The 19,373-nt window shown below is 48.1% G+C and overlaps 1 protein-coding gene across 2 annotated transcripts in view; it reads right to left on the reverse strand.

Moving 5' to 3' along the window:
• Window positions 1-12,387: 12,387 nt before the first annotated feature.
• Window positions 12,388-19,373, reverse strand: part of Mras (muscle RAS oncogene homolog) — a 56,060-nt gene continuing 49,074 nt past the window's right edge. For both annotated transcript variants that reach the window (XM_023704986.1, XM_004624981.2), the window contains exons 5-6: window positions 17,150-17,229; window positions 12,388-15,542 (exon numbers count right to left, since the gene is read on the reverse strand). In XM_023704986.1, the coding sequence (XP_023560754.1) occupies window positions 15,443-15,542; window positions 17,150-17,229 (180 nt within the window). In that variant the 3' untranslated portion in view covers window positions 12,388-15,442. The remainder of the gene's footprint in view (window positions 15,543-17,149; window positions 17,230-19,373) is intronic.

The following is a 19,373-nucleotide window of genomic DNA, read 5'->3' on the forward strand; positions in this document are numbered from 1 at the left end:
AAAAAAAAAAAATCCCCTGGTAATCAAATTAGCCCAGGAGCTAAGAGATCTGTGCAATAAAAAAATCACAGAATATTGGAGGAAGAAATTGAAGAGCACAGAGAAGATGCAAAGGCTGCCCATGTTCATGGATCAGAAGAGCTACTGTTAAAATGTTCATGTGGCTAAAAGCCACCTGCAACTTCAACGTAATCTCCAGCAAAATTCCAAAGACATTCTTCTCAGTATAAACTTACCAACTAGCACATAATATTCTTGTGTTAGTTTCCTATAGTTACTGTGACAGATGCTCACTGACCACTGGCTGGCTTAAAACAGGAGAAATCTGGGCCAGTCAGTTAGCTCAGCGGATTAAAGTACCTTCTTAGGCAGTTGTGTGGCTGGGGTTCAATCCCTGGCGTGCCATGCCAGTGATTGAGACTGGGTTTGGTGGTGTACCCTGCAATCCCAGCACTTGGGAGGCTGAAAACAAGAGGATCACTGAGTCTGATCTCTATAGTGAGAGCCCATAGACCCTGTACTAAGTACATTAAAAAAAAAAAAAAAGACAAAAAAACAAAACCCAGGAGAAATCTATTCTCCCATACTTGTCAAGGTCAGAAATCTAAAATTAGAGTGCTGGTAAGGTTGATTTTTTTCTGGAGGCTCTGAGAGAGGGTCTGTTCCTGCCTCTTGCCTAGTTTCTAGTAGCCCTGTCAATCCTTAGCATTCCTTGGTGGTAGACACATGACTACAACATCTGCCTGTTCTCAAAGGCTCTTCTGCCCTGTGTCTTCAACTGCCTGCTCCTTTCCCACATGAGGACACCAGCCACTGGACTGAGAGCCTGCTCTCAACGCAGGACGATTTCATCTTGAGATCCTTCATCTCATCTGCAAAGACCTTACTTTCAAATAAGGGACTGGAGGTTAGGAGTTGGGCTTATCTCCTTGGAGACACTATTCAACCTGCTACACCTCTGTTCGTAGAATTATGACCATTGGGTTGAGAGGGTCTGTGGAACATACAAATGCATCTGTTCATTTAAAAAGTCTCTGCTTTTCAGCATCATGAGAGTGCTTTCTGTATATGATGCCACCAGATCTTCCCTCGCAGTACATGGTCATTCCGAGGTCTACGACTCTCAGAAATGGTGAGCTGGACCCACTGATGAGATTGGGTCTATCTGTGGAAAGGACCCTGCTTATGGGGGAGGCAGGGCAGGCCAGAGTTCTCAAACCTCCCTGGTCGGTATCTAAGGGGCTTATCACGCAGCTTGGTAAGCCTTACCCTAGTTTCAGGTTCAGTGGGTCTAGGGTGGAGGAAAATGTACTTTTCTTAAGAGTTCCCAGGAGATGTGCTGCCCCTTGTCCTATGCTTTGAGGACCACCGACCCCAACCTTGGCTTTGGAATCTGCCTGGAAACTGCACCTGCGACGGGAGCAGGCGGCCCTCACACACACTTGCAGCGCCGGGGGCGGGGGCGCAGCAGGCAGGCTCCCAGCCAGAGGTCAGCGCACTGAGACTCCCGGGCAGCGGCAGGCAGGCAGGATGCGTGTGGAGCCTTGGAGCATGGATCCCGCACAGCCCTTATGGCCGGTGCCTTTCGGGCCCCACGTTCCTGGCGCCTACCTGGAAAACGCAAGCAGACAAAGCATCAACTCTAGAAGGCACAGGAACACAGCTGCAAGGGCTTGGGCCTGACTTGCGGTGTGGAGTCCGGAGAGCCAGGCGGCCTTGAGTACAGAGCAACAGGAGCGGAGAAGGTGCAGAGCATTCGGCAAGCATAAGTGCTGAACTTGCACCCCAGGCATACATTGCTCGGTACAAGCAGCCCTGGAGTAAGCTTAGGAAGTCCCAGACGGCAGGGGTAAGAACAAACACAGTGGGCTGAAGGTCTGACCGCGGCTAACTCCTCTAGGAAGATAGCTCAGTAGAACAAGCGCCTGCCTGGCAAGCGCAGAGTCCTGAGTTCAATCCGCCGGGTTCTACAAAAGCCTGCAGAGGTCTGGCAGGAAACAGACGCGTTTGCTCTGCCATGCCGCCATCTGGTGGAGGAGAGGGGCACTGGCTCGGCTTCCCAGGGGTTCCGGGTTGGGCGCCTAGAAACTCCAGTGAGGATGTACCATCACAAGCTCCTTGAATGCATTAAATCATTTAATCCTCCCAACATCCCTCAATAGGCACAGCATTCTTGGCTTTCAGATGAGGAACCCAGGCCCAGAGAGTTGAGGTAATTAGCCCAGGGCCACACAGTCAGGGAGGAACTCTTCTGATCCTACATGGGGTGGGCATGGAGTGAAGTCAGACACACTTAAGTCTGAGTTCTAGCTTTGCCTCTAGGCCTGTGAGGTCTTGGAAAGTTACATCTCTGAAGCCCAGCGTCTTTATCTGGGAGAAACTACGTGCCCTGCAGGTGCAGGGAGAATTAGAGCAGTGGGAGCTGCCACACAGGCCATGGCTGCCGCAAAGGCCAGGGGGCACTGTTCCCCCACGTGCCACGTTAATACAGCGGAGCGCAAAAATCCCTTGGTGATTCAGAAGAGGCTCCTCCATCAGCCACATGAGCCTCCAGAAGAAAACGCCCATTGCTTCTGGAGATTCTCCTAGAGGAGAATTTTAGGGAGAGAGAGAGAGAGAGAGAGAGAGAGAGAGAGAGAGAGAGAGAGAGAGATTAATACTGCCTACGTTTAGACTCAGAATGTTTGGCCTTTACTTGGGTCTAAACTGGCAGTGGCCAGGGTTTAGAAAAAAAGGAACCCACCTCCCAGTTCAGGACCCGGCACCGCTCTCCTCTGTCCTCCTACGGGGGTGGGCGTGCTGGGCTGGCCGAGTTAGGGCGGGGCCACGAGTGCGGCCAAGAAATCAGTGATGGAAAGGGGAGAACAAGAGACCTCACTGGCCCAGGAGGCCAGAGGCAGGGGAGAGGGACCAGGTCTCTGGAATGGCTGAGACATGAGCCTCTGAACCTGGCCTAGGAAAGGAAAGGTACTTGGGCGGCTGTGGCGTGGTTTTGAACGCTTACCCTATGAGCTCGGCACAGGGCAAGTCCAGGGTAGGAGGGTGAGCAGGGAATTTTGGACTCACCTTCCCCCTGGGTGAGTGTAAAGAACCCCCCTGGGTTTGGGCCAGCAATAATTTTGTATTCCAGCCACAGGACAGGAGTGTTACTGAGTTCATGGGGATGGAGCAGTGGGCTCAATAGGAAACTAAAACCTATCACACACCTCACCCCAGAAGGAATTTCCAATGAATCAGAATTTCAAGGAATAATAGTCAACCCACTGTGAGTCAACTGTGATTTCTAAAACTTTCTATAAATTTGCTATTTAATCCTCAGGGTAATGGCATGAGGCATGGACAATTTCATCCCCTTATTTATGGATAAAAAGTCATCTGTAATGTTGAACTGTAAAGATATCTGAAGAAAAGAGTAATATTTGTGTGAAAAAGAATGTTAGCATTACAGCAAAGACAAAAACCTATAAGGGAGAAAATGCTAGGTCTGAATATTTAAAACATAAAATGCTTATAGTAAAAAAAAAAAAAGCACATCGTTGATACAGTGAAGAGAGAAATTACACTCTAGAAGGAAGTTCTTCAATAAATGTGACATATAAATAGCTAATATACTGAATGTACAAAAACCAATAAACAAGTGAGGTCTCTAACAGAAAATTAAAGAAAAGGCACAAATGGGCAATTTGTAAGGAATAAAAAAAATCACAAACCTTAAAAAGTTTGGTCCTATCAGGGTCAAAGAAATGAAAGTAAAATAGAAACTGGCTTTCATTTCTCCAACATTTTCACTAAACAATTAAAAAAAAAAAAAAGATGCTAGCAAGCCAGGCATGTGGCACATGCCTGTAATGCCTGCATTCTGAGTAGCTGAGGCAGGAGGAGTGCAAGTTCAAGCCCAGCCTAAGCAGCTTAGTAAGACCCTGACTCAAACTAAAAAGTAAAAAAGCCTGGGAATGCAACTCAGTGTGAAGGCTCTGGATTCAATCCAATCCTCAAATACACATACACACATGTATACATGCATGTGCACACACACACGCATGTGCACACACGATGCCATCCAAGGATGGAGAAAGCGAAGGAAGCACACATGCCTTTTGCTGCTCATGCCACTGCATTGTCTTCTGCTACAGAGGTATAGTGTTAGTTGGATCATTGCGTTGCTACGGTCCATTTGAATCTTTTAGAATCTTCTGTTACATGAATGCCAAGGTCATCTTTGTCCCTCATTGCTTGCACTTTGGGTTGTTTCTCTAGGAGAGGCTCCTCCAAGTGGCATTTGTAGGGGTATATAGTGGATACTAGGAGAGACAGGGCAATCAGGAGACACCTTTGTGGTAGAGCTTCAGGGCCAAGTAGATGAGGCAGGCAGGAAAAAGGCAGGAGGCTGGGACAGAGCTGAAACTCTGCTGAATGCCCAGCCAGGGCCTGTGCCACAGGGAGGCAGAGGGGGTTCTTCTGGGTAGGTCAATCCAGATTGGATTCCAGGACCCCACTTCTTAAGGAGTGTGTGTGTGTGTGTGTGTGTGTGTGTGTGTAGAAGCCACCTAACTCCTCCACATTCAAAATCATTTATGGAGGCCCGGGGAGATAGCTCAGTAGAAGTGCAGGGTCCTGAGTTCAATCCCTGGTGCTGAAAAAAAATAATAATAAAAAAAAAAACCAAAATCATTTATGGAACTGATTCTAGGATTCTTGCTAGCATTCAAGTAGACTTTCTTCATGCCAGCCATATTCTGCAAATATATATTGAATTCGAGTCTAACAATAGCCCTAGAACCCTCTGAAGTTGTGAGGATTAAATGAGAAGATTAATCCATTTTGACAGATGAGGAAATTGAGGCATGAAGAGGTTGGGCACCTTACCTGAGGTCATCAGGCAGCAGCAAAGGCAGGCTTCACCAGGGCAGCCTGTGGTCTTCCCACTGCCCCACACAAGCTCCTGCACCTGTAACCCCAGAGACCCTAGCAACACCAGCCACAGAGAGGGAGCTCAAAGTCTGTATTTATTTGGAAGTTGGGGTTTGTTGAATAACAAATCATTGTGGTGACTTGCATGAGGGGATCCAACTGAAGCCCCAAGGGAGTGGGGCCAAGGTAGGAGATCTGGAGGTGACCCTGTCTATGGGTGCTCCCCTGGGATGGGAGCCAGAGGCTTCTGGACTGCAGGTGATATCTCTTTGGCCTCACCCACAGCACTAACCACTGGGCTGGACTTTCTTGCTGAAAGCTGGGAGGGACAATGGAAAGGACAGACTGCAGGTGGTGTCAGAGGTCATAGTGAGGGCTGCCCTGGGAGGAGGCCCAAGGCAGGCACCCTGGAAAATGACTGTCATCAAAGGTCAAAATGCTGTGCTGAGTCACCCAGAGGAAGTTGCTATGCATTCAGCTCACTTGGAAGGAGGTGGGGATGTGGGAGATGGAGTTGAAAAAGTTTCCTCAAACAAAGGTAATGTACAAAATAGGGTGCAATGGAGAATAGGGACGAGCTTGTTCTCCAGAATGGCAAGTGTGGAGGTAGGTGGGGCATAGGCGCCCAGGATGAGTCACCTCTGCCTGTCACCAGGCCTCAGTTTTCCATTCTATAAAATAGCCCCTCACAAGGTGGTCATGAAGATTAAACAAGAGAGTACATAGAGACACAGGAAGTGGCTCACCGGGAGTACTTAACAATGTCAGCTGGCATTTGCTCAGAGCCAAACACTTGCCAGGGTGTGTCATGTGGATTCTCAAAGTGGGGGTCCCAGGCTAGCAACATCCCTTATCTGAAATTTGTTAGAAAAGCAAATCCTCAGGTCTAACCCAGACCTGCTAAATTGTAAAAGCTTGGGTCTAAACCAACCTCCCAAGAGACTTCCGAGAACATGGTGGAGGGGCAAGCAACAACAACGCAGCCTCTCTAGGATTTAGAATCCAGACACTGGGGAAAAACGACTTGGATAGTGGTGGGGGAGTAGATTCCCAGGAACCAGGAAGGATCTGACAGAAAAATGAAAACGTACAGAAAAACTGAAGAGACAGAACAAAATAAAGAAAAGTGTACGTAGGGACAATCCATACTTCTGTACTTTCTCCCTGAGTCCCAGATCCTGTGGCTCTTGAAAAAGTAAAAATGAATCTGCAAGGACAAAGGGAAAGCAAGACACTCCGGAGGGCTGCGGGGAGAAGCAGCGTTGGAGTGGTGGAATGCAGGGGTGGTTACAGAGAGCTGCAACAGTCCAAGTAGGTGAGCGACTCCAGTCCAAGTGCCCACCACACTCCTGGGAGGGTGTGCTTTGTCGGATGCCATTCCAGGGAAAGGTTGATTGTTTGAACCCAGGACATAGCAGTGGAGGGATGGCTACAATTCAGGGCTCAGAGTGGTACATTCCCAGTGACTGGGTGAGGGACAGCCATGGGAGACAGCTGTGCCCAGGGAGCCCCGGTCAGGACAGCAAGAGACCCACCGAGAGGTTGTGCCAAAGGACACAGCCCCACCTCCACGGCCAGAAGCCAGGCCCCACCTGAATTGTTCTGGATTTGAAAGTCATAGAACTGAGCCAAGCATGGTGATGCACACCTGTGATCCCAGCACTCGAGAGGCTGAGGCTGGAGGATTGTCGGGAGACCAGCCTGGGCTACAAAGCGAGCTCAAGTCCAGCTTGAACTGTGTAGGGAGACGCTGACTCAAAAAGACAAAAAAACCAAAAACCAAAAACCAAAAAACACAACAACAAGCAAGCCACAGAACTGATAGCCTAACCCTGCTCCAGCAGAGATCTGGGGTCTGACCCTTTTCTACCTACCAGCATAAGCAGGGACACATCTTGACTTGGACATTGCCCCACAACTGTAGAAGCCAGAAGAAAACCACTCACTGGGAATCACAAAAAATTGTTTGCTTTTATTTTGTTTTTTTGTTGTTGATCTTTTTATTTTTGTGTGGGTTTTAGTATTGTTTTCATGTTGAGCGTGTGTGTGTGTGTGTGTGTGTGTGTGTGTGCACGCGCGCACCCACACATTGTTCTTAAGGGTGTTTTGGTTTTTTGCTTTTTCTTCTTTCTGTCCCTCTTTCCATTTTCACCAGTTTATTGGACTCAGGGAATTTTTCATTTGTTCTTTCTTCCACACTTACTTCTTTTTCTTTTTCTTTTCTTTCTTTTTTTTTTTTTTTGTATTTTTAGGGAAGCGTCTATAGGGTGTTCAGGGTCTCACTACTACATCAGACTTGTAGTGATCCGCCCATGTACAGCCTCCCAAGGACTGAGCTTACAGGCGCATGCCACCATGCCCATCTCAGTTGCTGTCTCGGCATGCCCTGGGGGCGGGGTCAACACAGCAGGCTAGCGGATCAAACCCCTAGTCCCTGTGCCTGCTTGCAGGTGCTTTAATCCGCTGAGCTATTTGGCTAGCCTTTTCTTTTTCTTATTACCTAAAAAAATGTTTTCTTCTTCTTTTTAATTTTCTCCCTTTAATTTTTTTCTCTTATGATTACTTTTTTTTTCTCCTCTTTTTAAAATCTTCTACTTCTCACCAGTTTTTCTCTTAACTTTATCTAATTCGATAAATTCTAGTTCTGTCCTTCTTCTCCCTAATAAAATCCTTTGTATCACTTCTCTTTCTTCCTTCTCCTATCATATGGTTGAAAGTTTCAGAGATCTCTGATATCATCCCATTCCCAAGCCCTATATGATCATAAAGCTTTGTTAATTTTTTGATAATTAACTCTGTAAAATGACTGTTGAATTCTTTTCTACCGTTTGTGGAGATTCAGCTGTCACTTTTAGTACACATCAGCTCTAAGTCAATACCTGGGTTGTCTTAATGTTTATACCATAGTGGCGGATTTCTCCTCTAGGATTAAGAGTGGTACTCAGTTGTTTCTTATGGTATGCTAATATTCAATTTGTCTTGGTAAATGTCATCTACTATAGTAGATGATTCCCTTGATATGAATAAGGTGATGTAATTCTTATTATTTCTCTGTAAATCAATACTCATATTACCTTTGTGACATTAACAATACTAGAGTTACATTCCCAGAGAACTTGATTGTTGGGCCAAATTACACCGCATCTTCCCCTCCCAGATTAACCAAGGTGGTTGGATCTTGGGGATGTGACAAAGATTATAGTTAGCCACACACAAAACCAGCCTCCCAAGGCATTAGGGTGGTTGCTAATGATTGAGAACCTCCAGCTAATTTAGTGATTGGTGCTATTACCATAGAAGAGGAAGAACATTTTATTCTTTATTCAGTAGGTCACTGTCTGGAAGGTCCCAGATTTGGCAATGAAAGACCAGTGTCCCGGAAAACACCTTAGGCCTGAGCAAACTGGAGGCTGCCACATTTAACAGCTGGACCACACTTTACTCTAGAAAAGAGATTAGATTATGTGGCTAAAGAAAGCAAAAGGGGTTGAGAGATTCTGAGGGATGGGTGTTTTGCTCCTTTGGGGGCTGCTGTTGGGGAGGAACAGGGTTGGCAGAGGGTCTGGTGTGGCATGGGATGAAGGCCACAGAGAGGCCCTGATGGCAGAGAGATGGTCCTTGAGACCCTCAAGTCCTCAACAGAGTTCAACCATGGTTACTGAGAGTGGGTTTTTGTCATATTTGAAAATGACGCAGGAGGGCCAGACAGATAGCTCAGGGGACTAAAGCATCTGCTTAGGCAGAGCATAGGGACCAGGGTTCCATCCTCAGTGTGCGGTGCTGGCCCCGCCCTTGGGGCACCCTGAGACAGCGATTGACACTGGGTGTGGTGGCACAAGCCTATAATCCCAGCACTTGGGATGCTGAAAATAGGAGGATCACTAAGAGTTCAATCTGTGTATCGAGACCCTGTAGACCCTCTACTAAACACATAAAAAAAGAGAAAGAAACAGAGGCAGGAGCTAAACTAGAGAAGAAAAAAGAATAAAACATACAGCGGAGACAGAGGCAGAGGTCAGGAGGAGATCCTGACCACAAGGCATTATTTGAACTTTGTAACAGTCTTGGGATAGCCACAAACTATGGGACCAAGGGTGGTGAAGTGGTCTATAACTCATTCATTAAGGATTTTTCTTTCCTTCTTTTTTTTTTTTTTTTGGTGGCCTGAAGATACCTTGAGGGCTTTTCTGGTTTGGTGTGAGTATCTGGGTTCGAACCACCACAGCATCTTGAGCATGAGTGTTTTGTTTAAGTAGACACTAATGGGCAGGCCCCAACTCATTCATTAATAAACACAAAGTATTAACTTTGTACTACCAAGCACTTCCCTGGACCTTAGGGAATATAAAAGTGGTAGGGCAAATGAAAAGTCATTGATGTTCACAATTAGATAAATCATCAATATAAGCCAGGCTTTGGATAGAACCTGCTTTAATGGGAAGAATTATCTATGGTCCTGGATACCATGCTTCTTAAGTAACTTCAGACACTGGCAAGAACAGGCAGCTAAGTTTCTTTTTTCTTATTTAAAAAATTTATTTATTTTTTAAAAAATGTATTCATTTGGTACTGGGTCTCACTATGCAGATTTGGACTCATAGTGATCCTCCTGTCTCAGCTTCCCCAATATTATAGGCGTGCACCACCAACCTAGTTTCAGAAGCTGGCAGGTGCACCCAGGGTTTCAGGGCTGGCCTGGCATGAGGCATCGGGGATCAAACCTGGGTCCTTGCACTTGCCAAGCAAGTGCTTAGACCTCTGAGCTATCTCCCAGCCCTAGGCTGCTAATTTTCTAAATAACCAGTGTTCCCTGCAAAGCCATTGCATTCAAGGGACCAGACTAAAACGCACCCCAGTTAGTGGTCTCGGTTCAGCTAAAAAAGAGAATCTGGGGATCTGTAAAGCATCTTGATGCATTGGCCCCAACCCAAACCACTGCATGTTTTTCTGGAGGTTGTTCTTGGCCATGACTTTTCCCCCCCAGCTCTCTGAGTGATTGTAATATACAGCTCGAGTTGCAGACACTGGTCTAGGTGGTCACAAACCTGACTTTAAGTGCTTAATGGATAGCATTTGACTTCAAGTGCTTTTTCTGCAGTCTTCATAGCACTCCTTTGCCTTTGATTCCCAGCTGGGCTCCCACCCTCACGGGTTGCCACATCATCCTGGGGCTATCAAGATCTCCTCAGTTTCCTCCTCTTCTTTCCCAAGTTTGGGCCAGGGTGTTGGAGGCCAGAGAGGCAGGAGGTCGTAGGTGAGTCATGTTTAGGGTGCACACTTAGTCAGGGGGGGAACTGAGAGCAGCACAACCTGCCCCTCCCCTCCCTCAGGATGTTGTGGGAGGGAGCCCGGGACATTGCCACCAAATGAACAATTTTTTCAGCCCTTCTAGAAGTGGCAGAGTAGACGGCCCTTTGCCCTTTCATTTCCTCTTACCATTCTCTTTGTCTGTGAAACTCCCAGAAAGGCCTGGCATCAAAGAAGGTTACAGAGGCTCGTTCATTTCCACACTGGACAACACCCCTGAAAATCTAGCAGAACATGACCATCTCCCCCAAAGAATGGAAATACATCTTAATTTTGTGTTAAAAGATTACCAGGGTCCCTCACTAATCAGATGCAGGAAGGAAAGAGGAAGAATCTGAACAACTTTGCCAGAGAGCCAGCAGCTATAATCATTAGCTATTTTGCAACACGCTGGAGCCTAGTAGTTATGGAAAGTGAGAATGCTGGGGAATGAGCATCCTCAGTTTGCACAGAGCACTTCCTGAAGAACATGGAGACTTTCAAAGACATCCTTAGCTGTCTGATTTCTCTTGTTCTTCAACACAGTTCTCTTGTTCATTTAGCACAGTTGTCTGCTCTTTTTTTTTTTTTTTAAATGCAAGTGTCTGAAAAATGAAGGAGCCATTTGTCTCTGTGCAAAAACTCCCCAGATTAAGCGACAGCTCAGGCTGCTGATGGGAGAACATTTCTGAGCCACTGCTGTGGGAGGCAGAAGCTTGCAGCTGCTTGGAAATGCGGCTTTCTGCAGTTGGACCTAACTGAACTGGGTCCTGAGGCAGTGAACTTGGGACTGGATCTTATCTCCGTGTCAGGCTTGAGGTTTGGAGGAAGTGCTGCTTACACTGTTGCACACATCAGTGGGGACCTTGTACAAATGCAGATTCTAATTCAGTATGTCGGGACTGCACGGGAGTCTGCAGAACGGATAAGCTCCAACCACTGGCAGGGCTGACATCTGTGGCACCTGGAACTTTTATCCAGAGCCTCTTCAAAAGTGTGCAGAGATGGAGATGGACTTTAAAATAGTGCTTTAGATGGAAATCTTTAATCTCCAAAACTGATGATGGGCTGGGGAAATAGTTGGGCGCTCTAAGCACCTGCCTGTCTGGCAAGTGCGAAGACCCAAGTTTGATTCCAGTACTGCCTGTCATGCTGGCCCTAGAACCCCAGGCACACTGTGCTGGCCCCAAAACCAGACGTGGTGGTACACACCTGTAATCCCAGTGCTGGGGAGGCTGAGACAGGAGTCTCATTACAAGGCCAAGCTGCATAGCCAGACCCTGTACCAAATTAAAAAAAAAATGATGGAATTAGTGGTCCCAATGTGACTCTTTGACTATAGCCCAGTGATATGGAGGAGGGACTTCTGGCCTTCAGAACCATGAGAGAATAAATTTCTGTATTAAGCCACTAAATTTGCAATTTGTCATAACAGTCACAAGAAACAAATCAGTGACTAGGCTAAGACAGGAGGATGACAAATTTGTGCCCCAAAGGGTGAGTGGGGGCTGGAGGGGTAGCTAACTGTGAAGGCCCTGGGTTCTACCCCAGTACTGGGGGGGGGGGGAGAATGATCAATGAAGGATGAAAACCAACAGATGGTAGAATTCCATAAACAGTAGAAAGTTTGCAAGTGAGTAATCAACTGTATCAGTGCTGCTAGGGCATCAGGATGAAGACCAGGAGCCATGACCTCAGCAGGATGGAAACACTCACGTCCCTGAAGTTGGGAGTGCTTGTGGAGTACCTAAAGCAGTACAAAGAGAAAACAAATGAAAGAAAACTACTGATTGTTTTTACAGTGTTTCCCACAAGACAACAGAAAAGCAATAGGCAGAGGAAGTGGGTCAAAGGAAGGGTTTAAGATAAGAAAGATCCAGTAGAGGGAGAAATTCCTATAGAGGAAAGGGAGGCACGGATGGTACGTCTGTAACAGCCATGAAGGTGAGCATGGGTGCAGCTAGTGGTGAGGTAGAGTCAGTACAATGGGTTGTGGAGACGCTACTTCTCAGCGAAGAGAAGCTATCAGCTGAGAGTGAGGGCTGCACCCATCTGCCTCTGTCCTCTGGCTCCATGAAGGAAGGAGAGGCCTCATGGGCATCTGGAAGGGGGCTGTTCTGGGCCAAACACTGACAAGAACTGCAGCATTCTCAGCCAAACTTTAACAATATTTGAATAAGAGGTCACAAGAGTGGTGTTTCTTTTTATTTCTTTATTAATGAGTCATGATACACAAAGACTTAATAAAAAGTTACATAAAAGGCTCAAGCATCATTGAGATGTTCGGGCATCACTCATTTTGGGGCCAGTGGCCACCTGTTAACACTGTGTAACAGAAGTCAGGCGCTCAAAAGCGCTCGATACTTCAAGTATCTTTCATTCTAGGTAAGTCCCACATGGAATCTCCAACCCAACAGCTGCTAATGGGGAGGGCATACCTGTGGCTCTGTGTTTACTATAACACATCTTAGGGGGCTTTGGGTTAAGGGCTTCCACACGTTAGTGGGCCACATCTCTTGGCAAAGTGAGACAGGCCACACTAGGCCACATACTCTCCACAGCAGGCACCATGAGGCGGTGGGCAAAGTCCTCAGATAAAATGTCCAGATGTCCTCTGTGTGACACAGAACATGGGTGGTGGTGAGAACCCCAAGTTATAGGGCCAAGGATGGCTAGGATTACCTCTGAGGAGAAAAAAAGCCCTTTAAGGAGGGTGTCAGAACAGTGCGAGTAAATCTGAGAGCACACAATGGCAAAGGCATGGAGTGAGGGGATTTCAAGAACACGGTGCTGAGGGGCTGGGAAGGTAACACTATTCTCTGTAAAACTGGTGGTAAGGTGGATGACAGCACAGTCACAAATCTGAGTGGGCTCTCTGGTCACGAAGTAGCACAGCCAACAAGGTTTCCCAGCCTGGCCCTGCCAGGGATGGATATCCTCGGGTACACTACTCCAGCCTATCTGGATACTTCCTCTTGAACAAGAAACCAGTTCTAAAAGTGAGGTGTTTTTACCCATTCTACCTATGAGGAAAATGAGTCATGGAAGAGGAATGTTTACCATCAGCCCAATCCGAGGCTGCAGAAGGCCAGCCTCACAGTCTCTCCCTCAGGCACTGTGGAGTTAAACTGTAGGCTGAGTTTAGGGAAGATGTCCTGTAAGACAGGGTCAGATTTTCTGCAGGGTGTGGGAGAGGCCGGGAGTGGTGCAACCTTTTCTGGTTAGCTTTATGGCTCAGGGCTTCATTCTAGGTCAACTCATCTGCTTCCAACAAGCCTTCTCTCACGCAGTGCTGTCAGAGTGGGCAGAAGACAGGTTTGTCCAGAGTGGACGGGAGTGTGCTGGTGGCGGGCGATGCCTGGTGTTTTCCAGCTGCCTTCTTCACAGGGCAAAGCATCCTGATCCTCACAGCTTCCTGCCCACCCTCTCTCCTCACTTCCAGTCTTCAGCAGCCACGCAGCTCTGCATGTGTGCCTGCTGTGGTCACGGCTCAGAGGAGCCTAAGGGTTGAGAAAAGCCTTGTCCTTCTAGCATTTAAAATACTTATGACTTTATTATAGATGCTGTGAAATACCTGAAGTGGCTGGTCTGAAATGTTCTCTGTTGTCCTTCCTCTTAGGAACAGAAGAGGGCTATTTTGACCAATAGGAAGTTTGACTAATAGAAGTCTGAACCGCTTCCTTCAGGAGCAGAGTCACGCCTCGGCTGGGCCCTCTGTGCTGGTGATTCCACAGGATCGGGAGCCCAGTATCCCTGGGCTGGAGAAGATCCCCAGTGTCTGGGGATCCTGTCAGAGCCTCATGTTCCTGGGTTTCTTTGCATAAGTTTTATTTTATTTTTTTTCTCCAAAGAGGATCCAGGCCACCTAAGGGAATGTTCTAGCTGACAGAATGACATCTGGAAAGGTCAGTAGCCACGCCACCTCATCTACTGAGTCGCTCTCGAGTCTTCTGCCATCCCAATCCCCCACCTTGGCTGGGAAAAGCCAGTCTTTGTTTCCATCAGCAGCACCAGAAAGGGAGGCACATTGTCCGGCATTCGGAGGATTGTCCCTTGTAAAAACAGGCGTGCAGGGGCAACATCACCAGGCCAACCGTGCTTCCTCACCTGCTGTGATTGTCAGGACCTGATCAGCGTCCAGACCCAAGAGGGCAATAAAAGCATGTGCCGATGGACACTAGAAGGGTTGGCCCATGTATGGGGCCCGCAGAGGCAGTGCTCAGTTGACTCAAGGGGAAATGGCTTTAGTCCTGGGGGTATTTTAGTGATAATGGGACTGAATCCTTTGGGTTAAGATTCAGCATGAACTAGAGCTTTTTGGATAGTGTCTACATGAGCTTCCTGTGTTTAATCAGAGAGGCACCAAGCAGCAACCGGGAACTCTCACACATCTGGGAAGACAGAGAACTGAACGCACACTGTCTGCTTACCCTAGTGTGCACATCTAAAGGTAATGAAAGCCCCCTTTAGAACTGACACACTCATGCCAGCCATTCGCCTCAGCAAATTAAAACTGTCTTCTAATATCTGCATCCTCAACCATAGCAACGCCCTCCTCTTCTCTCCAGTTTCTAGGGCACGAGTAGGGGCTGCCTTCCCATAGCTGACCAAAGCCTCCAGCTACAGTTCCCACTAACTTCCCTTCTCTCAGTCACTCTATTAATATTGGGTTGAACTTGGCACTGCTGGAAAAAAAAAAAAAAAAAAAAAAACTCAGTTAAAAAGACAACACAATTCCAGACATGTTATCAGAGAGGTCTGCCGAAGATCTGGGACTTTACCAGGCAGTAGGCACAGACCCCTTTAATAAAATAATCACCACTAAAGTAATTTAAAAATCTACAAAAGACATTTGAGCCCTGACACTGCAGAGGGGCCAAGGGGAGGAAGCCTGTCATGGCTGGGTTGGTACTCCGAACGTGGATACGCACTTCCATATCACACCAACGCTACGTAGTTAAAAGAAACACCACACCCACTGAGAGGGGGAACCAGGTGGAATCAACATTCGAGGAGCCTGGATATTGCTTCTGTTTAAGGGTGGCTTCCTTGTCTCTCTTTGGACAGCTGGAAAAGCCAGCACCCTCCCGCAAAGCCAGGCCCTGCCTACTCCCGGTCCTCCCTCCCTCTCTCCTTCCTGTGCCAAGTCCTCTGGCCAAGGGTTGTGGTTAGAAATGGTTTTCAGTGCAATTAGGCAGTGGAGAGTTCCGAGGGCTGGTCATGATCATGTGCTGGGCCATGGCCGTCACAATATCACACACTGCAGTTTGTGGGTGCCAGTGGCCCGGTCTCCTCGCCACTTGGTTTTCTTCTTCTTCTTCTGGCTTTTTTCTGGAATCTGTTGCCTTCAAACAATGAAAAGCAGAAAGGTGAAGTCAGAATGGGCTTTGCTCCTCTTCTGCCCCCCTCTCCCTTAACCTGGGCAGGTGGTAGAGGAGTCAGAGGGGTGGCTTGGGGACTCTGCTCTCCCTGTCCTAGCCACTGGAGGAAGGCCTGGGTGAACAATACCTCTAGAGGGCAAAACTGGAGAGGAAGTGGGGAAAAACCTAAACCACCCCACTGATGGGAATTTCTGAATTTGGCTGTGGCTATATTTATCTAAATCATAAACTCCACCAGAGTGTTGGCTTCTCTTTTTGTGGTTCATATTTTAAATAAAATAACAGGCCAAATGGGTGCAGGAGCTTTCACACTGCTCTTGTTAACTTTTCCTATATCCAAACTTGACCTTGGAACTACAGGTCCATGACCAAGATATTAGCATACGGGCACAAATCCTTGATCTTGCTCTTGTTCTCACTCTGTCTCTTGCTCTCTTTTTTCTGGCTCACTTTGTAGCCCAGGCTGGTCTCGAACTCTCAATGATTCTTCTGAGTGCTGAGATTACAGGCATGTGCCGACATGCTTGGCTTTGCTTTTCTTTTCTTTCTTTTTTTTCTTTCTTTCTTTCTTTCTTTCTTTCTTTCTTTCTTTCTTTCTTTCTTTCTTTCTTTTTTGTACTGGGAATTGAACTCATGACCTTGTACTTGCTAGACAGGCGCTATACCATTAAGCTACATCCCCAACCCCAGGAAGGTATCCTAATGGAGGCAGAGACCCAGAAACAAAGCATTTTGAGCATGTGGAGTGCCAGTGAAAACATATGGTGGAGGCTGCCCTGCTCCCATTATGTTGAGGACTAAGGAGAAAATGAGATGTGGAGCATGTAGGGTATTTATGGAGGGCCTGAGACAGCAAATGGGATTGCTGTTCAAGTCTTGGGTCTGATTTACAGCTAACCAACAGCTCTGTCACTGGCACCAGGGCAACACGCCCAAGGCACGGCATCTGAGAACCCTGAGTTCTTCAGTGATGAAAGTCTAGAGAATGAGATAAAATAGGTGGCAGGAAGAGCAGCCAGGAGGCCATTTCAATCATCGAAGCACAAGGGGGACAGGGTCTGCACTGTGTCTCTGCAAGGTCTCTTCATCAGAACTGCTGAAGCTTGGCCCGGAAGCAGTGCTGGGGCTGCAGGAAAACACCCTAGGGCACCCTGATGGCAGGCAGGGAGGAGGAGAGGGGCCCATTCTTTACATGCTGGAAGTGCTGAAAGCTTGGCCAGGAGAATCTCAGGGTGGGCAGGCTCTCCGCCACCTGCCAGGGAGCCAGTGCCCCTCTGGGGCTGCCCTGGGCAGAAACCATTTCCATCCAGCAAGTGGGGCAACTCCATTTAGCTGCCCAGCAACCTCACTCACAGACCCATGTATGGTTAGGGGAAGCCAGAAGTAGACTCCAAGTACAGGGGAAAGAAATGGAAGATGTAGAATAAATGGTAGAAGAAGACCTGAATGGCCTCCACTCCTGACTCAGGATGGGAGCTGCAGCCCTCCAGCCCTCCAGCCCTCCCGCCCTCCAGCCGCAGCCAGGCCGACCCATTCTGCAGAGGTCCGAGCTGGGCGGGTGCAGCACTCACCTAATCACTCGAACGAGGTCGTGGAAGGCTTTGTCTACATTGAGGGGCGGGTCCTTCGCACTGGTTTCTATGTAAGGAATCTGCAAAGCAAAGCTCAACTTGGTCAAAGTGGCACCAAGATCCACCAGGTACTGTTCCACCCCTGCAACCACGAGCACCCAGGGCTCTGAGGAGCCTGCATGGTTAGAGCCCCCCAGCCGCCAGGAATCCCAAACCTCCTTTGGTGGCTTCTTTCTGCTCGTTAAGGTTGGAAAATTTTACTAATGGCTTTTCAAATTCTCTTTCGTCCTCTAGTCACAGATAGTTAACAGCTCCCTAAAAATAGAATAAAATGATATTTTTATATACCCAAAGACTAAAGATTGTTTCATTTCTCAAACTCAGATATACTTTTGAGTCTATTCATTATTCTTTCCGAGGCCGAATTCTCTACCTTGAGAAGACCTCTCTTTCTGGCACCTCTGGAATGGACACCAGAGGGAACGTGGAGAGGGGCAAGGATGGGTGCACCCTGACCTGGGGTGATCGTGTCAGGTCTGCGCCAGCCCTACCCAGCACGCCGCCAGGGCCAGCTCTTGCTCACTCTGTGTGCGAGTTGGGAGCCCGGCCAGGGTGACACAAGAATAATGCTGAAGAATCATCACACAGCTGGTGGGAAGGCAGTGGGATGAGGGCGCTGTGCTGAGGTGACACAGGCCACATCCATCCTGAACCTTTAGCGGCCAGAGAGGAGAACAAAGGCTTGAGGAGGCCAGGACATACTCCCGTGTGCTCAACTTCTATATGGGGGCCCACGCACGTCAGAAGTGCTCATCTCTTATGTGATGGGGCATCAGGGCAATGTGCCCAGGCCCCTCTGGGTAGACTGAGATTAGACATAAACTTTTCCAATTACAAATTTGTGCCCTTCACTATAACACACAAGGACAGTAGAGAAAATAAAAATGACCCTTCATTAAAAGCATCAGAGAAGGGCAACAAAGCTGCTATTTTAGAGGTGTATACTGTACTACAAAGCAGTGCCCAGAATGCACACACTTGGTATCTTCCTGTCAGTGATCCTTGTGGGAGGTTAGAGGTGCACACTGTTGTGGCTTCAAGCACAAGGCTTGTGGTGCTGACAGACACACAATGAGCATGGCTCAGGCCCTTGACATTTTACTGGTCAAGTACCCGAGGTTCCAATAACCGGGAAAGGAAAGTGCTGTACTGCTGTGGGCTGTTTGGCTGCCTGGGTCTTGACCTCCTGCCTACCTGCAGCCTTGTGCTAATCTTAGAGGCAAGGGCACACCCCAACTCTGCACTGGGGAGCCAGAGCACAGAGACCCCAGGCAGGGCCAGCCATGATTTGAAGAGAGTCAAGGATTGAAAAGGCTAAAGCTGCACTGCCCCACCTGGCCTCCCAAGGACAGCTAGGGGTGTGGAGCTCAGCTCTGGAGCTGCTTCCAGGCCGGGGCACATGTCCAGGTGTGGCCAGTGCCTGTGTGGATCCAGCCTGCTGGAGCCCACCTGCCTCCTGTACTCCCAGCTCAGTGATCTCCAGGTTCCAGCAGTCTAGGTTGCTGCTGGCTGTATTTCCAGCCCAAGGCTCAGAAGGGCATGAGCTGTATTATTCCACTAGGTACCCAGACACCCTCCACCTCCTTTCTGGTGTTTCTGCTTCTGTTACTGAAGATGTGCATTATCTTAGAACTTCAGCAATTCATTAGCAATAGGACTGAAACTAAGAGAAACTTTAAGTAAATAGCAGCGCCATGAAACTGCCCCAAAGAAATGCCCAGCTTCTGTATTAGATGGGAAGAACCTATCCTGGATGGCTAAAGAGGAACTTGCCTCATGAGCTGGAGCTAGCTAGACATCATTGACAGCAGTCTGCCAAGTCACTCGGCCAAACAACAAATGAGGTGGCAGTGTTTACTGCGGAGGAAACAGCGTCAGGTTGAGACTAGACACCCCAGCACTGGGGACTGGGCTGGGACACACTCACCAGCCAGGACATTCCTAGAAGTCCTTAACCCCCTGTGTCTCCTTCCTTTTTATCTGCACACTGGGGCTACTGCAGCCTGAGCAGTTCCCTGATCCACCCAGAGCGGCAGAGGGAACAAGGGGAGCACTTAGCAAACCCACCTTAGACCTGAGGGACTGCTCACAGTAATGGAGCCAGAGACTGAAATGCAAACGGCACCTCTGGCCCATTTCCTTCACGACAACGGGTGCCGGAGTA

The sequence above is a fragment of the Octodon degus genome, unplaced genomic scaffold (assembly GCF_000260255.1).
Source record: "Octodon degus isolate 3935 unplaced genomic scaffold, OctDeg1.0 scaffold00008, whole genome shotgun sequence".
NCBI classification, from domain to species: Eukaryota; Metazoa; Chordata; class Mammalia; order Rodentia; family Octodontidae; genus Octodon; species Octodon degus.